Source organism: Oreochromis aureus, linkage group 3 (genome assembly GCF_013358895.1).
Source record: "Oreochromis aureus strain Israel breed Guangdong linkage group 3, ZZ_aureus, whole genome shotgun sequence".
Classification (NCBI taxonomy): domain Eukaryota; kingdom Metazoa; phylum Chordata; class Actinopteri; order Cichliformes; family Cichlidae; genus Oreochromis; species Oreochromis aureus.
In genome coordinates, this window is record NC_052944.1 from 50,981,623 (window position 1) to 51,004,568 (window position 22,946).

Genomic DNA, 22,946 nt, shown 5'->3' on the forward strand with positions numbered 1-22,946 from the left:
TCAATTATTATGTTTGAGTATGAGAGATGAACACCAGCCCTGCCGTGCACAAAGAATCTTTATTGTTTAATTCTGTGATGTCTGATTCATCATTGGTGATGCCCTTAATCCTGACCCTATACTCTAAGAAAATGCAAAATCCATTTTTCAGTTGTTCCCTAGAATTTTAGTAATCAGATGGCCAGGGGAGTTATCATTCTAAATGATACCTATTATAAGGTGTTTACATTACAAACAAACAAAAAATATAGAATTAGGGTTTTGATCTAGGGTTGAAGTCTTCATGACATCAAAAAAAAAATAAAATAATGCAGTTCAATAAACATTAGCTAATTTACAACATCATGACAGTGTGACTACCTGACAGAAAAAGACAATAAATCTACAGTCTTTTGATTGGGACCATACTTCACACATCCACATCTATATTTTTACAACTGCTACACTCAGGCACAGTAATTAGCTATATACATCCCTTAACATGGACAAGTGTCAGCTGGCATTTTTTAAAAAGTAAGGGAGAGTGTAAAAGGTTAAAATGTGTTATTAAGATATGAAGTTCCTGTTTTCAAACTAGAGATGGCACGATACCACTTTTTTATGTCCGATACCGATATCATAAATTCGGATATCGGCCGATACCGATATGAATCCGATATAGTGTGTTTTTTAATCAATAAAACTGTTTTTTTTTTTTTTAATATCTTGCTGCATTTTGTATACGTTCAAACTCAAGTTTAAGAAAACAAACAAAGACTAAAGTTATTCTGTTATAGCTGTATGCAAAAAATACACTGCACCCAAAATATTTCATAGTTCAGCAACACTGATCAATCTAATAAACTTAAACCTACTATTAGGGTATATTAGACTTAATAGTTACTATATACAGTAATGGACTTTACTATACATTTTACATCAGATTAAAACTTTGGGTGTAAGATTCAGATAATTATTTATTAAAAGCTCGACATTTTAAATGAGAATAAGAAAGAAAAGTATGTCTTTGTGCCCCCTTTTCCCTGTTAATGCCCTATCGGCCCCCCTGGCTAAACTTTGCTAGATCCACCCCTGCACAGTTACCAGCCGTCAGCTATGTAAAAAAAAATAAATCCTGGTGTTCAAAGTAATATTAAATAAATTCTAACAACAGATTATCAAGCTTAAACGTGCTGCTGTTGTTCAGCCGCTGGTTTCTTCTTTCTGGCGCGAAGTGGGCCAAAAACAAGCAAGAGAGACGGACAGAAAAACCGATCAGCTGATCATTAATCAGTTTCACGATTGAAGTAGCAGCAGGAGAGGGAGGGAGAGAGAAGAGGCAATCGCTCCATATATCGGTTGTTAAGCTTAACGCTGGAACGCTTTACAAACATTCAGAGATGAACTTAAACACTTGCTTTACTTCTCTCTGGGATAACTTTCTCGGAGATGAAATGCTGGTGGGAGGCTTTAAATGCTCATACCGCTGACAGGTCTCGCACGCCACAGCCGCTCTATCAGGTGATGCATACTGCTCCGACGTGCTACGGTTATGGCCATGTCGCCAGTTTTGTGAGGTGCTTTTTTCTATATTTAATGGATCGGATTACATTTTTTATTTCGCTCCGATATCCGATCCAGTAATTTAGGTCAGTATCGGACCGATACTGATACATAATATCGGATCGGTCCATCTCTATTTTAAACAATTTTAAAAAATGGATCCAGTTATATTTTTTGTGTTTATTATGTCTTTCATTGCTGATTCAGCGTTATCCCACTAGACTTCACATGTTCTTGGGCAATACTTAAAGATATCATTAGATGGCGCATAACACTCAGGAGAAACGCTCCCAGGTGTCACCTGCTGTAGCCAATCTTTACATGGAGAAAGTGGGAAGTAAGGCTATTGGCTTTTTTAAAGGGACAGTACCTAGCCACTAGTACTAGTTTTCCTTTTCTTTGGGGTTGTTGAAATATTGTATTTTCTTTATTGTCTTACATCCATTTTGGTTGCCTCAATTATTTTTGTGATATATTTTATTTATTTATTTTACTTAAAGGTATTCCTACTGTAACAAAAAGCCAGATGGAACCAAACAAAAGATTTACATAAAGATAACTTTTGTTTCATAAATCTATGGTCCTGTGTGTTATGTGGGGTGGAGGCCTTATTTACTCCTCTGCTACTGCCAATCTCATTCCCAAACCTAGTAGATCAGTGAGTGATATTCTGAGTTAACCTGTGATAATTCTGAAGTGGAAGACTTTTGGTACAAGCCCTAGATTCAGATATTGTAGACATTATACTAGGGGCCAGCAGTGTAGATCATCTCTTTATAGATAGAGAGACACACAACCAGGTTACATAATGCTTAACAGATTGATATTATTCTAACATGTTGCCCAAATGTATTACTTTGGGCCTTTGTTGTCTTTGTTGGACTATGAGTTTAATAGAACTAAAGATGTATCACAAAACAGACACATTTATTTCAATGCTAATAGTTTTAATTTGCATGTGAAAATGAAGTGCAGCTCAGTATATATAATATAAAGGTGCAGAAAGTATTCTTTTTATCATACTGACTTTTAAAGTGAATATCCAGTTCCAATTTATTGCACATGATGCTTGATTGCTTGCATCATAGCAATAATGCAGAAATACAGAGGAAGAAACAGTAATGAAGACAGACACATCAGCTATTGTGCTTTTTACGAATGAGTTAGAGAGTTGTTGCAGGAGCATATGGTTTCCAGTTTTACAGTCAATGTTATCCAAGCAGTCCCTCTTTTCTTCTGCAAAAAAACAAAAACACAACAAAACCACAAAAGTCAGTCTGGTTCTGTATCTGTGTCACTCAAAGCTTCTATGTAATCAGAATTTGCATAATAATGAAAAACATTTACAACATTGGATGACAGTGTTTAGCCAGAAACTCTTGGTGTAGTTTTTTCAATAGTAACTGACAAAATACAATGTTTGTAAAAAGACTGGTTCTTATTTTGCAGTTTATACACATGCATTGTTCACCCAAACACTTTTTTTCTACATCTTAGGCAAGATACTGTAGATGTTATGGATGTATCATTGAATAAAAAACAGACAAGAAAAAAACCCATTAAGGATATTTTGCATTAAGACTGGCACAACCAAGGATCAAAGCACCAACTGCCATCAACCACTGTGTTCTGTGGCTACATATAAAACATTATGGGACATTATTCCCATAATGTTTTTACACTGTTTCACCCATTGTGTTTGTACACATTACTTAGTTATTTTATTTGTTCACACAATTAATATTTTGGTGAGTGGCATTGCATTAATTAAAGTCAACATTAATCCGCCCCACCCTTTCCATCGCTCAAATGGTTTTAACAGTTTAGCACTTACAGTTGTCACAGTAAATATCAGTGTAGGGACTAGGGGTGATTAAAGTCGCTTCCTGGGTGTTCTAATAATGAACAAAAAGAAAACAGCTTTATTGAGGAAAACCAAAATAAACTGAGGAATAAACTAGGCAGGCAAGGCAGCCAGAAGACACGGCTTGGTGAGGGTACAACGCAACACAGAGCAAGAAAAACACAGGGTTTACATACACACTGGATTAATCAGGGAATGGGAGACAGTAGAAAAACGAAGATGGGAAAAATAGACAAGCAAAGGATACTAGAAACACTCACATGAGACACGGACTTTCAAAGTAAAACAGGAAACACAACAGCCACAGACATGGCACTGAACAAAACTTGCACTAAACACAATGATAATACTAATCAAAACAGGGCAACTAAAGACTCAAAATCTAAACCTTAATACAGAATAATACCAAAACACAAGAATCTGAAAATCAGTCAAAATGAGCTAGAACTGTGAAAATGGTTAGTTCATTCACATTCATTTTCAAAAAACCAATACATAGAAGTTTTAAACATACCTCATAGTTCATGGCTTTGTACAAGTTTATAGGACTATAAAGTGTTTTATTTATAAAAAACTCTTTTATGCAATGATGTATCACCTTGAATTCAAACTGTAAATATTATAGGAAAGAGACAATACTCTGTGCAATGATAATGTCAATCAAAGAAAAGCGGAATATTATTTAACAATAAATGCAATATTATATAATGAAATGTTGATACATACTATTAAAAAACTTCATGTGTCTTGATATGGTGGTGTCTTTGTTTCAGGCATCATCTGCATCTGCATGAGCCGAAATGTAATAACAACATTAAAAATGATTGCACAATGCAGATAAATTACAAAAGTGAAGAGATATTAGCAGAATGTAAACTAAGAAGTACAGATAATTTATGTCATTTGGCATATCTTTATATTCAGTACACTCTATATTACATAAAGTCATTGTACAAGAAATCTTAAAACAAATAAAAAGTATAGAACAACGCAAGAAACCGAGTCTGCAGTGTAGATAATATCTTACTTTTGTTTTACAGTTTTTGGAATAGTAAAACAAAAGTAAGGCTGAGATAAGATGCATTCCAATAAATATACCGACCTGCTGCAACTGGGGCATCTTCTGATGTGTCAGAACTTTCTCCATCTCCATTAGATGAATCATCAGACCCGCCTGTTTCCTCTGGAACATTTACAAAGACAATTCGAACCACTTTTTATTGTGTGCGTATTGTTGCTGTGGTGTCATTGAGTGCCTTCCATATTTTATTGGACACATAGTGTTAGTAAAACATTATAAAGGGTTACAACACGCAAGAAATTCACAAAAGTGAAAAGATATTAGCAGAATGTAAACTAAGAAACACATATAATTTATGTTGCCTGACATAAATTTATATACAGTATACTGTATATTACACAAAGTTATTGTGCAATAATTCTTTAAAAAAAAAACATATAGAAGAACGCAAGAAACCAAGTCTGCAGTGTAGATAGTATCCAAGCCGTACTTTTGTTTTACAACTTTTGGAGAAAAACAGGCAAACAAACAATAATATGCATTCCAATAAATATACCGACCTGCTGCATCTGGTGCATCTTCTGATGTGTCAGTACTTTCTCCACCTCCATTAGATGAATCATCAGACCCGCCTGTTTCCTCTGGAACATTTAGAAAAACAGTTGGAACAACATTTTATTGTGTGCGTATTGTAGCGGGTCAGGGCTATTTTGGGGTTTTTGACAGCCATGTTCTGTTGATTAATGCAGCAGCGTTACGGTTGCCATGGTTACAATGTGATGCACTCTCTCTGAGACTGTGTGTTTCTGGGTGGGGTTGGAGAGCGCTGTTGTTGTTGTTTTTGTGGTTGAGTGCTAATGCTAAGCCGTAGCGGTGTTGCCTGGTGTGTGTGTAAAGGAGCGTTCTGACAAATGGCAGTGCTCCCAGGCTAACACTGACTATCAGGACCAAAACAGACACCTTTGTCTCCTCCTTGTCTGAGCACACCACAATATTGTTGCTGTGGTGTCATTGAGTGCCTTTCATATTTTACTGGACACATAGTGTTAGTAAAACACTGAAAATGGTTACAGCATGCAAGTAATTTACAAAGGTGAAGAGATATCAGCAGAACGTAAGCTAAGAAACACATATAATTTATGTTGCCTGGCATATCTTTATATACAGTATACTGTATATTACACAAAGTCATCGTGAAATAATTCTTAAAACAAAAAATAAATATTGAAGAACGCAAGAAACCAAGTCTGCAGTGTAGATAGTATCCAAGCCGTACTTTTGTTTTACAACTTTTGGAGAAAAACAGGCAAACAAACAATAATATGCATTCCAATAAATATACCGACCTGCTGCATCTGGTGCATCTTCTGATGTGTCAGAATTTTCTCCATCTCCATTAGATGAATCATCAGACCCGCCTGTTTCCTCTGGAACATTTACAAAGACAGTTTGAACCTCTTTTTATTGTGTGTGTATTGTTGCTGTGGCATCATTGAGTGCCTTCCATATTTTATTGGACACATAGTGTTAGTAAAACATTAAAAATGGTTACAACATGGAAGTAATTTACAAAAGTGAAAAGATATCAGCAGAATGTAAACTAAGAAATAAAAATAATGCTTGTTCCCTGGTATGTCTTTATGTACAGTATACTGTATACAGTGGTTCCTCGTCTATTGCTGGAGTTACGTTCTAAAAATAACGCACGATAAGTGAAATCTGTGAAGTAGATTATTATTAATATTATTATTATTATTACAATTATTATAGATGTTTTAAGGCTGTAAAACCCCTCACTACACAGTCCGGTATTTTAGAATGAAATCAAAGATCAAACCCAGTTTTCTGGTCCAGAACCTGAGAATAGAGCAGCTGTGAGAGAATTCAACATTAATGAATCAATCGTACAGAAGTGGAGGAAGACTTATCTGTTGACTGTTTTTTTTTTTTGTTTTTTTTTTTGCTTATTAAGTCTTATGGTCTGAAAAATACTGTAACTTCTACTTTCCTATATCATGTCCAGAAGTCCAACTTTTTGTGCGATGGTTAGCATCTTCCTCTGCCTTTTGGGTGCTACCACAGGTGCCTTTGACGGTGCAAAATGTTTTGGCGACATTGTTGTGTTTGTTGGGGAGAAAACTTACAAACATTGAGTACAGCACTTCAGAGTCACACTGCTAGCGATTGATGATTTATGTAAATTTGACAAGCTGAATGCATTCTGTACTGTGCAGAAGACACGGCACAGATGAGATTGATTGACAATGGTCTACAGCCAATCAGCGAAACATCGAGGCTGTGAAAGGTGAACCGCGTTATAACGAGGGACCACTGTATTATATGAAGTCATTGTACAGTAATTCTTAAAACAAATAATAGATATAGAAGAATGCAAGACACTGAGTCTGCAGTGTAGACCTCTCCATCTCGGATATCCTAGTTCTTCATCTGAGTCATAAAAGTATCCATCATCATTAGTTGAGTCAGCTATCACAGTTGGTTTGTCTGGAACACATACAAAGACAGTTTTAACCATTTTTTTTGTGTATCAATGCTTCGGTCTATTGAGTGCCTTCCATACTTTACTGGACACAGTGTTAATAACAACATTAAAAATGATTACAAAATGCAGATAAATTACAAAATTGAAGAGATATTAGCAGAGTGTAAATTAAGAAATACAAATAATTTATATTACCTGAGATATTGTTATATATACTATACTTTATTTTAGTTAAGGTCATTGTACAATTATTCTTAAAACAAATAATAAATATAGAAGAATGCAAGAAACCGAGTCTGCAATGTAGATAATATCTCAGCCTTACTTTTGTTTTACAACTTTTGGAGAAAAGCAAACAAGCAAACAAAAAGATGCACTTCAATAAATATACCAACCTCTCAGAAATCCTAGATCTTCCTCTGAGTCATAATAGATTCTCTCTTGAGTAGTTGAGTCAGCTATCACAGTTGTTGTTTCATCTGGAACATCTACAAATACAGTTTTAACCACTTTTTTTGTGTGTGTATTGTTGCTGTGGTGTCATTGAGTGCCTTCCATACTTTACTGGAAACACATTGTTAATGACAACATTAAAGGCTAATGCAAAATCCAGATAAATTTCAATAGTGAAGAGATTAGCAAAATGTAAATAAAAATTTAAAAATAATAGAAATAAAAATAACTCAAAAGTACAGTTTTAAATTTAATGTTGCTGAAACAACAAAATAATAATAATAATAATAAAAAACTTATCTGATCGAGAAATCACTCATCTTTGCAAAAGAGAGTTTAATACAGAGAAATGGCTCTTTCCAAAATAAAAGCTATACTATACCCTTCTTCTGGGATATGTTCTCAGCAGCATATTAAGCATATCAGTTCCCCAGAAGGGGAGGTTTTCTACAACAGAGAAGGGTAGCATGTCGACAGCAATAAATATATATATATATAGATATATATGTATATATATATATATATATATATATATATATATATATATATATATATATATATATATATATATATATATATATATATATATATATATATATATATATATATATATATATATATATATATATATATATATATATATATATATATATCCATCCATCCATCCATCCATCCATTCGCTTCCGCTTATCCTTTTCAGGGTCGCGGGGGCTGGAGCCTATCCCAGCTGTCATAGGGCGAGAGGCGGGTACACCCTGGACAGGCCGCCAGTCTGTCGCAGGGCCAACACGCAGGGACAAACAACCATTCACTCGCACATTCACACCTAGTGGCAATTTGGATTTTCCAATTAACCTATCCCCACAAGTTGCATGTCTTTGGACGGTGGGAGGAAGCCGAGTACCCGGAGGGAACCCACGCAAACACGGGAGAACATGCAAACTCCACACAGAAAGACCCCGCCTGATGTCGGAATTGAACTCAGGACCTTCTTGCTGTGCGGCAACAGTGCTAACCACCGTATATATATATATATATATATATATATATATATATATATATATATATATATATATATATATATATATATATATGTAGATATAGATATATATATATGTAGATATAGATATAGATATAGATACATATATATATACATATATATTGTTGCAAGAAACTCAGTCTGCATTGTAGATTTTCTCTATGCCTTACTTTTGGAGAAAAACTAATTAACAAAAACAAGTGATGTATACTCCAACCTGTTGCAAATGGTGGGTCTCCCGTTGCTCCTGGCGAACCAACATCTGCATTACTTGAGTCACCTGACCCAATTTCCTCAAAAAGAGCTGCAAAGACAGTTTGAAGCTCAGATTTGTTTTTATGTGTTGTTGCTTTGGCGCTTGAGTGCTTTACACATTTCATTGGACACACCATTTTAGTAAAAACATTAGAAAAAAAAATAAACAAAATACAGGTTAATTACAGAAGCTAAACAAATTCAACTATTGAGTGTGTCCTTCTATACAGTATAAGTAATATATAATGATTGTATGTATATTTATAAAGGTTTATATATTATATAAAAATCATTGTGCAATATTTCTCATTCATGTTTATGCAAGGAAAAGGTCAGATTGTTCATTTTAGTGTTGCCAAGCTAAACTGTTCATAAAGACTTTACATGTAAGATACACTATTCTCCAATCACATGTTGCTTTTTAATTATGTATGTAGAAAGTCACTCTACCTTACAATATAGAAAAAACTGCAAAAAATGCACTATACTGCTTCTCTCTTTGAAATACTCACGATGACTTTGTGTCACAGCAATGATGAGACACACATGCAGAAACGCAGTCAGCATCTTCATGATAGAGGTATTAAATATGATAACCTTTAATAAACACATTAAGAAATGTTACTTTTGCAGTGAGCTGTACTGAAAACTGATAACTAAGAAGTAATGATAAATACTTAATAACAAAACATAATCTATTGCAAAATTACCTTCTGTTCGTCCTTCTCAGAGTCAGTCTGGAGTTCAGTCTGCCTGTGTGGGCAAACTGTATAAGCTTTAAATAAGAAAAAAAAAGACTCATTCAAACATGACTCAGCGATTCTATTGGCCCAACAACATCCTGATCCTTTTCCAGGGAATTCCTTAATGCTCACCTGACCTGTCTCCAGAACAAGAAAGTAAACTTTAAAATGTTTATTCAAGGCTTCAGCAGTGCTTAAGCATTTATCTTAATATTTCACATAGTGTTTGAGGCCAGTTCTAAAGATAAGAGACTCCACAGACATAACACATGTGCAACATCTTTCTCTGAAATTTTGAAAAGACGAACTTTCATGTACTTCGTGTCACCAGCCAAATACTTCCATATTATGAAAGTACGAGCTATTGAAAGCCAAAACAGAGCCACAAAGCTCCATCTGATAACTGGCAGAATCCTCCCTCCACGTTGAAGAGGCCGAGCCACCCGGACCACAGCTAACCAACTAACAACCCAAAGACAAAAATACACACCTCAACACCTACCTCCAAAGGGCAGCAGAGCAGATGCTCCCCCAGAACCAGCAGGAAACCACGATGCAGCCAGAATATCCCCGAACAATCTGTGAACACCGACTTAAGCAGGGTGTGTGAAATAGAGGTGTAGGAAGACCAAACACAGCTAAGCCATAATCAGCTGAGCATAGGTGAAATAATAGTGCTAAAGCACCCCAAAAATGAATCAAAGCACCCCTATAGATTTCTGACTTGTTTTTTGACATTTGCTGTTTGTGTGACACACTACTAAAAATATAAAAACCATACAGTACTTGGTTGAGACGTAATATTCTAACCACAGACGTATATTACACCCCCCCCACCCCCCCACCCCACCCCACACACACACACACACACACACAAAAAGGCTTGTTCCAGCTCACCTCCCCTACTCTGGCTCTAGTGCCCTTTCTGCCAGAGCGATGCTAGCTGAGAGCAGCAGAGTGGAGGTGTGAGTGCCTGGCTTAAAACTGGATATGTTAGCTGTATTTAACCTTCAGTTACTCTCCAATAGTTAGGTAGAAGTCAGACCATGTTTCTTTTTAGCTGAAAAACATTACACCCAGGTAACCTGCAGTGTTGAAAACGTGTTTTCCGACTATGTTTGCTACCCTACAATCAGTCCTGCTCTGTAGTAAAATCAGCGACATTTCATTGTCCTGTTGCTCCCATTGAAATTTATACAGCCTATTTAAAATCTAAAACTTAAAATTGTCCATAGTTGATACCACTGTACTGTTTGAGAGAAGCTGGTTATTTTGTCATATGTGCATGTGCCCAAGGTACTAACTAGCTAACTGACTGGATGCCCATTAACCTTATAACTCCTGTTGTGTGTGTGTGGTTTTTTTTATACAGAGAGACAGCCAGGTTCATAATGGATATAAGGAAGTTTTTTCAAAAAAAGGAGCCACATTCAGGTAAAAGTGAAAGATCAAATGATCCATCAATCAAGAATAATGTTGGATCAGTGTTTCAATATTTATATCTTTTATTAGATGTTCATGTGGTTTGGTTATTTGCCTTTTGGTTGAAAGTACACTGAGGGATTTTTATTAGTGATTTTAATAGTATTTTTTTCATATTAATGTAATTTTTTCATCTAATTGAATACAATCTATTTGTGTATGATTGTCAGTCCAAAGAGGGAGAGAGGAAAGAGGGGAACATGAGGAGAAAGTACAAGGTCAGGAAGAACCAGGTAAGAAAACAGACAGGGAACAGTGACAGGCACAACAGAAACTGTTAAACTGACAAAGAAAAAAAACAAATTTTACTCACACAATCTGGAAGTTGTGTCCTCCCTATATAAAAGCTACTATACAGAATCTGCAAAACAAACTAGGTTGAAACATTTTTGACCCTCTTTAACAACATTCCAACATAACATTATCATTGATTGATTGAATTGGGGAGTATAAAATTAATAATATATTTTTATGTGGTTCAGCTACAACTCTACTAAAACCTCAGCCAGTAATAGGTAGGCCAACTTTTGGACCATCTAGTTGTCTGTATGTCTGCTGGAGTACATGCACCACATTTGCGCACTATCTGAAGGTGCCAAACAGCCCTGGTGGAGTGAGGAGCTGTAAAGAGAAGCAGAGTGCTCTGTTTATATTCTAAAAATGTTTTAAGCTGGCTTGTTTCAAAGATTCTGTACAGCAGTTTTAAATGTTTTCCAAGAGCACACATACACTTATCAGTGTTTCTCAAACTTTTTACAGTGTGTACCACCTGAGAAAATGTCAAGCTCTCCCAAGTATCACTATGAAAGCATGAAACTCATAAATCTTACAAGACAAAATTAGTATTAGGTAATTAGTAAAATTAGTATATGCAGTAAATATTTTTTCATACATTCTATACATTGTACCACAGGCAAAGTTGCCTCAATTTTTATACTTTTTAATTAATATTTTGTACATTCGTACATTTCAAGGACTCTTCTGTTTTTGGAGTGTATTTATTATGTATCTGTATTATATTATACAAACACATTAAAAGTGAATCTCTGTCCAAAAAATGCACTCAGTTTACTTCTTACTCACTATGAGCATCATTCATTATTCTCCCCCAGTAATTACAGTGGGATGCAAAAGTTTGGGCAACCTTGTTAATAGTCATTATTTTCCTGTATAAATTGTTGGTTGTTACAATAAAAAATGTCAGTTAAATATATCATATAGGAGACACACACAGTGAAATGAAGTTTATTGGATTTACAGAAAGTGTGCAATAATTGTTTAAAAAAAATCAGGCAGGTGCATAAATTTGGGCACTGTTGTCATTTTATTGATTCCAAAACCTTTAGAACTAATTATTGGAACTCAAATTGGCTTGGTAAGCTCAGTGACCCCTGACCTACATACACAGGTGAATCCAATAATGAGAAAGAGTATTTAAGGGGGTCAATTGTAATTTTCCCTCCACTTTTAATTTTCTCTGAAGAGTAGCAACATGGGGGTCTTAAAATAACTCTCAAATGACCTGAAGGCCTAAACCATCACCATCATGGTTTAGGGGAAGGATACAGAAAGCTGTCTCAGAGATTTAAGCTGTCTGTTTCCACAGTAAGGAACATATTGAGAAAATGGAAGACCACAGGCTCAGTTCAAGTTAAGGTTTGAAGTTACAGACCAAGAAATATCTCAGATAGAGCGACGAATGGTGAGAACAGTCAGAGTCAACCCACAGACCAGCACCAAAGACCTACAACATCATCTTATCTCTTATCTCTGCTCTAGCAGCAGATGGAGTCGCTGTGCATGGCTCAACCATTCGGCACACTTTACACAAGGAGATGCTGTATGGATGCCACTCAGTATCAGCAGATTCTGGAGACCAATGTCCAGGAATCAGTGACAAAGCTGAAGCTGCAGCTGGATCTTTCAACAAGACAACGACTTGAAACACTGCTCAAAATCCACTAAGGCATTCATGCAGAGGAACAAGTACAACGTTCTGGAATGGCCGTCTCAGTCCCCAGACCTGAATATTATTGAAAATCTGTGGTGTGAGTTAAAGAGAGCTGTCCATGCTCGGAAGCCATCAAACCTGAATGAACTAAAATGGCCTGCATTTGTATAGCGCTTTACTCAGTCCCTAAGGACCCCAAAGCGCTTTACACTACATTCAGTCATTCACACACTGGCAATGGCAAGCTACATCGTAGCCACAGCTGCCCTGGGGCGCACTGACAGAGGCGAGGATATGACCACCACCAGTAGGCAAACATGGGGTTAGTATCTTGCGCAAGGCATGCAGCCAGGAGGCAGCCTGGGATCAAACCACCAACCTTCTGATTAGTGGCTGACCTGCTCTGCCACCTGAGCTACAGCCAACTAGAGATGTTTTGTAAAGAGGAATGGTCTAAAATACCTTCAACCACAATCCAGACTAAGCGTTTAGAGGCTGTAATTTCTGCAAAAGGCGGATCTACTAAATATTGATTTCATTTCTTTTTTTGTGGTGCCCAAATTTATGCACCTGCCTGATTTTGTTTAAACAATTATTGCACACTTTCTGTGAATCCAGTAAACGTCATTTCACTTCTCAAATATCACTGTGTGTGTCTCCTATATGATATATTTAACTGACATTTTTTATTGTAACAACCAACGATTTATACAGGAAAATAATGACTATTAACAAGGTTGCCCAAACTTTTGCATCCCACTGTAAATGGTAAATGGCCTGTATTTGTATAACGCTTTACTTAGTCCCTATTGACCCCAAAGCGCTTTACACTACATTCAGTCATCCACCCATTCACATAGTGGTGATGGCGAGCTACATGTAGCCACAGCTGCCCTGGGGAGCACTGACAGAGGCGAGGCTGCCGGAAACTGGCGCCACCGGGCCCTCTGACCACCACCAGTAGGCAACGGGTGAAGTGTCTTGCAAAGGACACAATGACCGAGACTGTCGGAGCCCAAACTGGTAACCTTCCGATTACAAGATGAACTGCCAACTCTTGAGCCACGATCGCCCTTAGGATATGTTTTTTTTTTTTTTTTATTCCAATCCATTCTTCTTTTGCAGCATTTAAATAACCTTTATCAGATTTCATGGTTTTGTTACAGACTTTTCAAAAAAGTGTTTTGCTTTTCTTTCACAAATGTGGGGATTAAATTGTGCTAAAATGTACAAAACAGTGATGTCATGTTTTGTGATGATGATCAAGGCACACAGAGACTTGATGAAATTAAGAATCTTATGATTTAATAAAGAAATTTGCAGACTTACACAGAGATGGTAAAATTATGATGACTGATAACGGAGATGAAGACAGACAATGAGGACAGGGAGGAACAGGGGTTTAAATGCACCAAGGAGACAGTCAAAGAGAACTCGGGACAACTGGAGACATTTAAGGATGCAGGGACTGAAAGACAGGGAAGAAGTCTCATTGTGACGAGCAGAGATGGGCAGTTACAAGTAACGCGTTACTGTAATCCAATTACTTTTTTCAAGTAACGTGTAAAGTAAGGGATTACTATTGCAAAAAATAATTAGATTATTTTAGGTAATAAAATAATTAGATTATTAGGTAATTAGATTACTGTTACTTTCCCGTAAGCATGCTGCATTACTGCGTTACTAAAACCGTGATTTTTTTGCGAGAGTTTCTCATGACAATGATGTAAGCGAGTGCGATGTTCGTGGCAACAGCTGTGTGCAGATCAACAATGGAAAATATATCGAGTGCGGGAGAGCATAGGAGCGTGCAGCGTTTTTCCATTTGATTACATTTTGTATGATGGATTATGCAGAAAAAGTTGAATTGGGCTGAAAGATCTATTGCTTTATTACCTATTCAGGTTGTAAATCATGTTTTTAAAAAGTAACCAAGTAACTAAGTAACTAATTACTTTTGAAAATAAGTAATCAGTAAAGAAACAGGATTACTTTTGGGGGGAAGTAATCAGTAATTAGTTACTGATTACTTTTTTCAAGTAACTTGACCAACACTGGTGACGAGTAAAGTTCATCTCTGATCCTAGAATTGCCCCTGGTGTATACCCTAAATGGGAAGATTTAGTCAACATTGTGTTGCCAGCCCTGAACGCCATCATCGCCAGTGTGGATGGCTAGTTTGGACCTTCCAAATTTAGTTGTAACGAGAGAAACATAGTTGATGCGTTTATTGTAATTTGACAATGTTTTCAAAGCCAGTGTATCAGACATAGACTTAATTTACTACTAACTTCCATAGAAAAAAAACTGAATCAGTCCTGCATGAAACTGAATCTGGATGTTGCTTTAGAAAAAGCTACTTGCAAGTGAGCTACACCCTTAATAATTAAATACAGTACCATTGAACTTAAACAGTGGTCTAAAGGCTGGAGTATGTTTTATATTAACTGTAGTTTATATTAACTGAATTCATCCGTTTTATTTTTGTAAATTAAACCCTTGCTTAACACTGCTCATACTTTCTATGTTTTTGAAGGTCAGATTTTTTAAAATGATTTTTTTCTATAACTGCAGTGTTGTATTATAAAGCTTCTTGTGTGAATAAAGGATGAAAAAGAAAAAGCTTACACTGCCTTTCTGTAGCTGAAATCATTCTGTGATAGCTTTCAGTCTCTCAAATCAGCTGTAATGTTTTTGAAATGTTTGCTGTCCCTCTGTTCCTAACGCTGTGCAACTACAGGTGAAATAGTGTTTGACATAGTGTGTCAAATAAGTTCTGTAATCTCAAGACAGTGATTCCTTTTTAAAAATGTTAGTGTTTGGGATATTATGAGCATAACGCTTTAAATGTTAAAGTTGTAAATCTGCGAGTTACACATACATGTAAATAAAACCTTTATATGTACATAGAGTAAACTGATTCTCAGCAAAGTTAAGAATTAAACTCTGATTAAAAAATGTTAAAATAACTATCTACAGATTCAATTTGCTCCTATCCAGGTGTCCCAGCCTTCATGTCAGCCCAGGAGTCATCAGATTGTTTTTAAGCAAGCAGTTGGACCAAGGGCCTTGATGCATGACCAATCATCCGGGAGCGGAAATCTTATAAAGATGATTCTGAACAGAATAAACTTTTTTTGGGAGGTGGGTAAAGGGCTTCACACCTCTCATCATACATTTTATTTACTTTTATTAATAAGTGAAACCATCATCAAACCATGACCGTGACTAAACATTGACTATGATGCAATTCAAAATTTGCTTTCAATTCAGTTAAATTCAGCTCAGTTTTCTTTACATAATGCCAAATCACAGCAACAGGCATTTGTATTGTGTGTGAAATTCATGCCACAGACAGATGGGAGTTACGCATCATTCACAGTCAAGCAAAGTCAACTTTAGTGTCTCATTCTAAAACACCTCCTCTCGCACTCTCCTTTCTCTCTCTCTCTTACACACACACACACACACACACGTTCATGAACACAAACTAATACATGCATTGATGATGCATGTATAAAAGATTTTTGTGTACTTTTCCTTGTACTCTTTTGTGTAATTACTAGTGAACAAAACTGTGTCAGGTGCATGGCAATTGTAAGTAACACTTACTTCTTTGTTGAGACTGCAACTCTATGGAACTCTTGCTAGACCTGGTTGACTTGTGCATAAACTCATGAACAAATACAGTCTCTAGCAAGCTCAGACAAGGACAGTAAAAGTGCTGCATTAGACACTGGAATTAGATTCTGATAAGAGTGCTCATTGTACACAGATGGTACTTCTTTACAATGTGGGTAACTTTACCCTTCGACAGTACATTATGCCCATTAAAAATTAAAGGTTTGTGAGTAAATAACTGAGAAAAAATACTCTGTACTTTAAAAAGAATAAAAAGACCTTAACTCTTAGTTTGCAAATATAGCATATTGTATTTATTAATCATTTAAACACTTTGATATACAGCTATAAAATAAATCTACATTTTATTGCAGTATTGGAATTCTTGGTATGTTTCAGATCATTGTCTTGCTGCATAACTCACTGCACTTCAGCTTCAGGGCACAAACTGATGGCTCAACATTTCTCTTTCAGGATTTTCTGAAAGAAGACTGAATTCATGGTTCCCACAATTACAGAAAGTCATTCAGGTCCTGAAGACCAGACCATCACACTACGACCACCATGTTTGACTGCTGGTGTGATAACTTTTTTAGGAAATGCTGTGTTAATTTAATAGCACACGGACTAAAAGCTTACAAAAACTTCAACTTCTGTCTAATCAAACCACCAAGTATTTTTTCCAAAAGTCTTGAAGATCATCAAGATATTTTTTTTGCCAAATGTGAGATCAGCCTTTGTGTTCCTTTTGGCAAGTAGTGCTTTTCATCTTGCAACTCTCCCATCAATGCCATTTTTGCCCAGTCTCTTTCTGAATCATGAACTCTGACCTTAACTGAGACATCGTAGGCCTGCGGTTCTTTAACCTCCTAGGACCTGGCGTCCACATATGTGGACATCACATTTTGGGTAGTCTAGACCAAAATACTAAAACTTGCTCTACAAGGGCCTGATATCGACTTACTAGGATATTATACTACCACTGTCCTATCAAAATTTAAAGCGAATGTCCTCATATGTGGATCTCATTTTTCTTAGAAACGAAAAAAAACAAAACAAAGTAATTCTTTGTTTTTATATTCATCGGGTCCCAATCAGCCCAAATAGCAAAGAGAAACTAGAAAATGCATTTTCTGAAGAAACTGCTGTGTGAATGCTGATAGCTGAATGTTTTGAGCTGAAATGAAATAATTGCTGAATGTTTTGTTGAATGAGTTGAAATAGGCTGAGTCATTCACCTGAAGGCTGAAGTGTAGAACTGTTGGAAGTACTAAAGTTCACACAGACGAAGTAGTTTCAAAGTTAGAAAGTAGCTGAATATCCATAAAATGTAAAAAAAAAAAAAAAAAAGCTGAGTAATGACAAAACAAAATTTAGAATGACAAAAGATCTGAATGAATATTAAACATTTATATTGTTTTAATCCAGAATCACTGAGAATCCATTACAGACAGGTAAATGTCTGTTTTAATTAGCAAGTCTAAAAGATGATTCTACAAGTCATGAACTGACTCCAGTTCGGTTGCGTCGGTTGCGTCGTGTGTGTTGGCGACATTGAACGACATCTACCAATTTGGAACCATGATAACAGAGTTCGGGCTGATTGGAGCTGGCTTGGAGCTGGCTTATCGAAGAACAAGAAGCGGCTACAGCTGTTCAAAATCCCATAAAGCTGGCCGACATGATAGACGATTGGCAGGACTGTGAGTACTCAGACTGTGTTTTGAACGCAATATGGATAAGATCTTGGAGAAGCTCATGGCTCTGCAATATGGATAACATCTTGGAGAAGAACAATGGGAATTGAGATAATTGGTGACCAGTGATGGACATTAGACCAACTGGAAAAATTGGATCCAGTTATTCGCACTAAACCCAAACATTCACCATCTTCACTGATGTGACTATCCCACTGGCGCCAGCTGAAGGCCTGCCAAGGTCGAAGCTGACTGGAACAACAAATTCTTCCTATGATAACAGGATTGTTGTCAGAACTCTTTATACCTCCTTCAAGGCCACCTGGGTCCACTGGAGACCTTCGCTTAACCGGGCGTGGTGACACTTTCTCTCAGCTGGATACACAGACATGCACATGCATGAAACACGTACACTGATACGCCCTCACTATCACCCTCCCTCCCCCGAATCCAACGCCTCCTCCCATGCTTACCTCCCATCCAATGTGGACACCGGATCAGCTGGAGGTGCAATTAAAGATTACAGCGGTCCCAGATCAGCTCTACACACTGGAATACTCTCCCATGTTGCTTGTCTGTGTTTTATTGTGTTATGGTGTGTTGATATCAGTGCATTCCTGGATTATCCTTTTGTGTTACACATTTCAATGTTTGTTTTTTTTCCCTTGCTACCTCGCCTGACCTGTCTCCTGTCTTGTATGTACGGTCGGCAAAGTCTGTCATCTCGGTTGTGGACAACTGCAACTGACAAATAAAGGCTATCTCATCTCTTTACAAACTCCACAAGATGCTCAATTGAACTTTCCCTCCTCCAAGATAAACTTTATGAAACTGTCAATAAACAGTCATGAGTCTCTTCTTCTCTCTTCTTGCAAAGCACATATTCTCTTCCACTAAAACACATTTAGTCTTTTTGGTTTTTTATTATATAAAAATGGTGACAACAGCAATACAGAATGTACACATAACTACAGCACAGACCTCATTTCTTAAACGCAACTTATGCCTTGTTGCTCATGTAAGGGTTGATGCAAAGTAATACCAAAAGTAAAAATCATTTGCAAAGGTGGTTAATCCAAGACATCTCAGTGGAATTTTCAAAGTGAAAAACAATGCAAGAACAATTTCTCAATAGAAATTGTATCCACATTGAGGCAATAAAGAAAAGGCCACAACCTTGCTCAGAGGTGTTATTGATATTTAAGTGTGTTGACTCATTCCATAACATGCTAAAACACCAAAATACAGGGAGTGCAGAATTATTAGGCAAATGAGTATTTTGTCCACATCATCCTCTTCATGCATGTTGTCTTACTCCAAGCTGTATAGGCTCGAAAGCCTACTACCAATTAAGCATATTAGGTGATGTGCATCTCTGTAATGAGAAGGGGTGTGGTCTAATGACATCAACACCCTATATCAGGTGTGCATAATTATTAGGCAACTTCCTTTCCTATGGCAAAATGGGTCAAAAGAAGGACTTGACAGGCTCAGAAAAGTCAAATGTAATTAATTAAAATGTACTGTAACAGTTGACAAACATCGTATTTAGTTGTATCTTAGCAACTAGCTACACCCAAATTGTCCCCTCATTTTGGAAAGTTTTTGTTACCTTTTACAAATTTTGATTAAAGAGGATCGTTGACTCATAGTGTCACTGATTGAGACCGATTCCTGTTTTGTTTTTTGTGTGTTTCTTGCAGAAGGGAAGGCAGGATGCTTGGATGACATGAAGTGTGAGACTAAGCTCCCATCTATCTGTGGTAGCCTTATCATGTGATCTCTTGATGCATCTCTAATGCAAACCTAAACTTCATCAGTAAAAACACTGACGTGTTTTTCAGCTATTGGCTCTTTCTTGGTATTTCTGTTCTGTTGCTACAACATAAGGGATCAAATGTAATATACAATAAACTGCAGAAGGATTTTATGTTCGGAAAGTCTTTAAAAATAAAAGAATGCTTTCATACAATGTACAAATTTATCTTGCAAAGTGAACTGTATTTCATATTCTTGTGTAAATTAAAACACTAAAGCATTGAAAGAAACTGGTGGTCTGTCGCTCTGTGTTACAGCTACAGTTCTACTATATTCAAACCACAACATGAAGTAAGTAATCTTTAATTTACACCTATACTAATGTGATAGATTTAGTTTTCAGAGTATCGCTTGTGGGAGTGATAGTGAAGAGGAAAAACAAAATTTTTGCATGTGAAAAAAAATGTCCAGCAGAACCAACTCAAATAAAACAATTCCAGCTATAATGTAATTCATTGCTCTTGTGAAGCATAATTTTTATGGTAGCACATGGAAAGAGCGATTTTGTGGCTATGCACTGTGATATTTACATTTCCTTGCTATGCTTTATAGAATGAGTAATAATTGCCACCATGTCCTGTCGTCACTGCTCATGTTTTTGTTTTGTTTTGTTTTGTTTTGTATCCCTCAGTTAAATCTTGAGTTATCAAGGACTGAAAACTGCTGACCTTTCCCTGTGAGCAATATTGTCATAGTGACACCTGATGATGATACTGGAAACTTGCCAAATTATACTTTGAGTAACTGCACCACTGAAAATGAGTATAAGTACTTTGTACCGAACAAGTATTTCAGACGACGTCAGTGGTCTGTGACTGATATCACCTTCATCTTTATGGTGGATGTGTGACATAAACCCCTCAGAATCTATTACTCTCTCTTAACAACTGTGTTTGTATACATATGATCTATACTTACAAATCCATTGTGTTTTTTTATTTGCGTGTTTGTTCTTAGTGTCTTACAGAATGATAACCTGTCCAAGTTGTTTCCTGCCTCTCATAAAGTAACACAAAATACAGTGAAAACCCAATAATGTGACGACCCCCTATGAGCAAGTGCTTGGGAATGGTGGGAAGGAAAAACTCCCTTTTAACAGGAAGAAAGCTCCCGCAGAATCAGGCTCAGGGAGGGGCGGGGCCATCTGCCATGACTGTTTGGGGGTGAGGGGAGAGAGACATGCTGTGGAAAAGAACCAAATATTGGTCATAACAACGAATTATATGCAGAAAGGTGTATACACACATAGTGAGTGAAAAAGAAATACTCAGTGCATCATGGGAATCCTCCAGCAGTCTACACTCACTGCAGCATAACTAAGGGAGGATTCAGGGTCACCTGGTCCAGCCCTAACTATATGCTTTAGCAAAAAGGAAAGTTTTAAGCCTAATCTTAAAAGTAGAGATAGTGTCTGTCTCCTGAATCCAAACTGGAAGCTGGTTCCACAGAAGAGGGGCCTGAAAACTGAAGGCTCTCCCTCCCATTCTACTTTAAATACTCTAGGAACAACAGGTAGGCCTGCAGTGCGAGAGCGAAGTGATGTAATGCGATGATATGGTACTACAAGGTCATTAAGAAAAAAAATGGAGTCTAATTATTCAAGATGAGAAGGATTCAATTTAATTGAGTAATACAGAATGCTACTGGAATCTTTACTTATGTTTTCTCCTCTTTTTGTCATTTTATTGCATCCAAGCATTTTTTTTTTTTGTGAGTTGGAGCCAGTGATGATTAGAAAGTGACTTTCTAGGTATCCTAAACTTTTGCTCCCCCATTCACCACAGTACCCGTTGTTACACGTCTGCATCTCCTGAAGATCTCAGGGCAGATTAGATGCTAGATTGACTCAATACCATTTTAGCACAAATTAATTATACATGATTGTCTCACATTTTCTGGCTAATGATTTATTAATTCATGTTTGTTTTCAACAATCCAGTGCTTTGGACACAGGATCAAGATTTAGTTTTTAGACTACCTTATTCATAAAATGAATACTTTTTATATAGATGAATACTGTAGGTGAAGAAGCACCTGTCTGTTTAATAATAATGCCACTCAAAGCATGCTAAACTGCACTTTATTATTTTATGCATTAATAAATTTCAGGGTTTTTTTTATTATCCAAAGAGATAAAACCAACTAACAACTATGTCAATAACAGATGGTGTGCAGACACTCAGGTGGTGGAGAAACACTGTTGTGCGGACATCAAAGTGCTGATGGTGAAGTGCCCTTTTATTTACCGATGGAGTTCAATGCTGTGTTTCTGCTGGCTGTTTGCAATGACCCACAGCACTAGGACTACAACGTCATCAGCAAACACGAGACCTTTCACCCAGATGCTGTGTTTGTTGTTGCCGGGGATTTTAATCACTGCAACTTCAGCACTGTGCTCCCAAAACTCCATCAATATGTGAGCTTTCTGACAAGGAACAACAACATCCATGTCTACAGCAATTTAAGGGGTGCAAACAGGCAGTGCCTTATCTGCATTTTGGACAGTCTGACCACATTTCTGTTTTCCAGTTTCCAGCATACAGGCGGCTTCTCAAACGAGTCCCCACAGTAAGTAAAATTACTAAAGTTTGGAATGAAGAAACTGGGGTGTGTTTAAGACTGCTGCGGTGAGAGAGGACAGTTCTGTAGATTCTGAGGAATATACATCAATGGTCACCAGCTACATCAGCACATGCATTGACAATATTGTCCCCACAAAACATATCCAAAGCCACAGTTGAACTGTGAGGTACATGCTATGCTACATGCACGCTCCACTGCATTTGCCTCTGGTGATGCAGAGGGACACAAAAAAGCCAGATATGACCTGCGTATATACATCATGGAAACCAAGGGGCAGTACAGACTGAAGCTGGGAAGATACTACAACAACAACAACAGGTAGCCTTTCCATCGCGTCATTAAAACAGCACAATTTATCTGTAGAGTGCCCCTCC

The 22,946-nt window shown here is 36.9% G+C and overlaps 1 protein-coding gene across 1 annotated transcript; it reads right to left on the minus strand.

Annotated features, from left to right (window-relative positions):
* Positions 1–4,132: 4,132 nt before the first annotated feature.
* LOC116317710 (acidic repeat-containing protein-like) lies at positions 4,133–22,438 on the minus strand. The gene is made up of 11 exons (XM_031736564.1): positions 22,236–22,438; positions 9,923–9,999; positions 9,388–9,452; positions 9,190–9,274; positions 8,640–8,726; positions 7,326–7,418; positions 6,846–6,932; positions 5,774–5,854; positions 4,988–5,068; positions 4,509–4,589; positions 4,133–4,192 (listed from the first exon to the last, which is right to left on the minus strand). The coding sequence occupies exons 1-11, from the start codon at positions 22,436–22,438 to the stop codon at positions 4,176–4,178; spliced, it is 957 nt and encodes a 318-aa protein (XP_031592424.1). The 3' UTR covers positions 4,133–4,175.
* Between the last annotated feature and the right edge of the window lie 508 nt (positions 22,439–22,946).